Raw genomic sequence first — 2,890 nt, 5'->3', positions numbered from 1 at the left:
TTTATCAGAAAGCCCGCCCCCTGCTCGAGCTGATTGGCTGAGTAGTGCTGACTGACGAGCGCTCTGCCTGGAATCATCGCGACAATTCTCTGAGGCCAGTGACGTCACTAGCAGCCGCCGCCACTGATTGGACGGATTTTCAGCTTTACTAGAACGCTCGCGAATATTCCGTCGTTTATGTGTAAAGCTGCTCGGTGATTGGCTGGTCTGCAGGGAACACTCGGGAAAGTTCGGGAGAGTTGCTAAGCGACGCAGGGAGCGTGGTGAAGACTGCGATGTGATTGGTTAGAAGCTAGGTGACGTTTCCACACTGCACACATATATAGACGGCGTGCAGTACGGAGCAGCAGTTACTGATAATACTCGTATGTTGATACACGAGCTGCAAAGCGCAACCTCAGCAGAAACGATCACCAAGAAGCTGCGACCTGCACTGATCCACCTGACACTTCCAGCTCACTCATCCTGAGAGAAGATGGCACCTAAAGGAGTGGCGATTGGCATTGACCTGGGCACCACCTACTCCTGTGTGGGGGTCTTCCAGCATGGCAAAGTGGAGATCATCGCCAACGACCAAGGAAACCGCACCACCCCCAGCTACGTGGCCTTCACTGACACAGAGAGACTGATTGGAGACGCTGCCAAGAACCAGGTGGCACTCAACCCCCAGAACACAGTGTTTGATGCCAAGAGGCTGATTGGCAGAAAGTTCCAGGATCCGGTTGTGCAGTCTGACATGAAGCACTGGCCCTTCCAGGTGGTGAGTGATGGGGGAAAGCCCAAGATGAAAGTGGAGCATAAAGGAGAGCAGAAGACGTTCTTCCCTGAGGAGATCTCCTCTATGGTGTTGCTGAAGATGAAGGAGACGGCGGAGGCTTACCTGGGTCAACAAGTCACCAATGCCGTCGTCACCGTGCCAGCGTACTTCAACGACTCCCAGCGACAGGCCACCAAAGACGCCGGTGTCATTGCCGGACTCAACGTGCTGAGAATCATCAATGAACCTACAGCGGCCGCCATCGCATACGGTCTGGACAAGGGATCCCGTGGGGAGCGCAACGTCCTCATCTTTGACCTGGGAGGTGGCACCTTCGATGTCTCCATTCTCACCATTGATGATGGCATTTTTGAGGTAAAGGCCACGGCGGGTGACACTCATCTGGGCGGGGAGGACTTTGATAACAGAATGGTTAACCACTTTGTGGATGAATTCAAACGCAAACATAAAAAGGACATTACCCAAAACAAGAGGGCCCTGCGGAGACTGAGGACCGCCTGTGAGAGAGCCAAGCGCACCCTGTCCTCCAGCACCCAGGCAAGCATGGAGATTGACTCCCTTTATGAGGGCATTGACTTCTACACCTCCGTCACCAGGGCCCGCTTTGAGGAGCTGTGTTCTGACCTCTTCCGCGGTACCCTGGAGCCTGTTGAGAAAGCCCTGCGCGATGCCAAGCTAGACAAGTCACAAATCCATGAAATTGTCCTGGTGGGAGGCTCCACACGTATCCCCAAGGTGCAGAAGCTGCTGCAGGACTTCTTCAACGGACGAGAGCTGAACAAGAGCATCAATCCAGATGAAGCTGTGGCCTATGGGGCTGCTGTCCAGGCCGCCATCCTAATGGGAGACAAGTCTGAGAACGTGCAGGATCTCCTTCTCCTAGATGTGGCTCCTCTGTCTTTGGGCCTGGAGACAGCTGGAGGGGTCATGACCGTCCTCATCAAACGCAACACGACCATCCCCACCAAGCAGACCCAAGTGTTCACCACCTACTCCGACAACCAGCCGGGTGTCCTCATTCAGGTGTACGAGGGTGAGAGAGCCATGACCAAGGACAACAACCTGTTGGGTAAATTTGAACTGAGTGGCATCCCCCCGGCTCCTCGAAATGTTCCCCAAATTGAGGTGACCTTCGATATAGATGCTAACGGTATCCTCAACGTGTCTGCGGTGGACAAGAGCTCAGGCAAACAGAACAAGATCACAATTACAAACGACAAAGGCCGACTGAGCAAAGAGGAGATCGAGAAGATGCTGCAAGATGCCGAGAAATACAAAGCCGATGATGATGCCCAGAGAGAGAAAACCACTGCCAAAAACTCCCTGGAGTCCTACGCCTTCAACATGAAGAACACGGTGGAAGACGAGAACATGAAAGGGAAGATTAGTGATGAAGAGAAGACGATCATCTCAGACAAGTGTAAGGAGACCATTACCTGGCTGGAGAACAACCAACACGCTGAGAAAGACGAGTATACCCATCAGCAGAAGGAGCTGGAGAAGGTGTGCCAACCCATCATCACCAAAATGTACCAGGGAGGTATGCCAGGAGGAATGCCCGGCTCCAGCGATGGGGCACAGGCCAGAGAAGGGGGCAGATCTGGGCCCACCATTGAGGAGGTGGATTAAGAACAGTTATATAGGATACAGCTATAACCAGAATGAACACAGACGCTGCTGGGCTGTTGCTCTTACCGATTATTTACTGTTTTTTCACTCATGAACGTCCTATCGGATATATCGTTTTATTACTAAGAGACTTTTTGAAGACTTGAGGTAGATTTTCATCAATGTATACGTTACAATGTCTTCTTCAGCTGTGTGTATAATGTTGCTGGTTAGTGTATTATTACGTCTCATGTCTGAGTTATAGAATTCTTATGACTTGTTACACTGTAATTTTTTTTAATAAAAGTTTTGTTGTAATTAAATATTGTCATTTTCTATATAGTTTGACTTTGATCAGCCCAACAATGGTAGACAATCTATGTTTAAGTCCTAGAATACCCCATTAAACGGTAACTAAACATTTGACAAACTTCTGACACGTCATAGTGACCTGTCAGAAGTTTTGATTGGTGGGGGTCCGAGCACAGAGACCCCCAACAATCG

General features: G+C 50.6%; 1 protein-coding gene across 1 annotated transcript; it reads left to right on the top strand.

Moving 5' to 3' along the window:
- Nucleotides 1–268: 268 nt before the first annotated feature.
- LOC142659838 (heat shock 70 kDa protein-like) lies at nucleotides 269–2,503 on the top strand. Its single transcript, XM_075836348.1, has one exon. It carries the CDS (start codon nucleotides 476–478, stop codon nucleotides 2,405–2,407), a length of 1,932 nt encoding a protein of 643 aa, XP_075692463.1. The 5' UTR covers nucleotides 269–475; the 3' UTR covers nucleotides 2,408–2,503.
- Nucleotides 2,504–2,890: the final 387 nt, after the last annotated feature.

This window comes from Rhinoderma darwinii, chromosome 8 (assembly GCF_050947455.1).
Source record: "Rhinoderma darwinii isolate aRhiDar2 chromosome 8, aRhiDar2.hap1, whole genome shotgun sequence".
In the NCBI taxonomy this organism is placed as follows: domain Eukaryota; kingdom Metazoa; phylum Chordata; class Amphibia; order Anura; family Rhinodermatidae; genus Rhinoderma; species Rhinoderma darwinii.
This window is presented reverse-complemented; position numbering and strand designations above follow the sequence as displayed.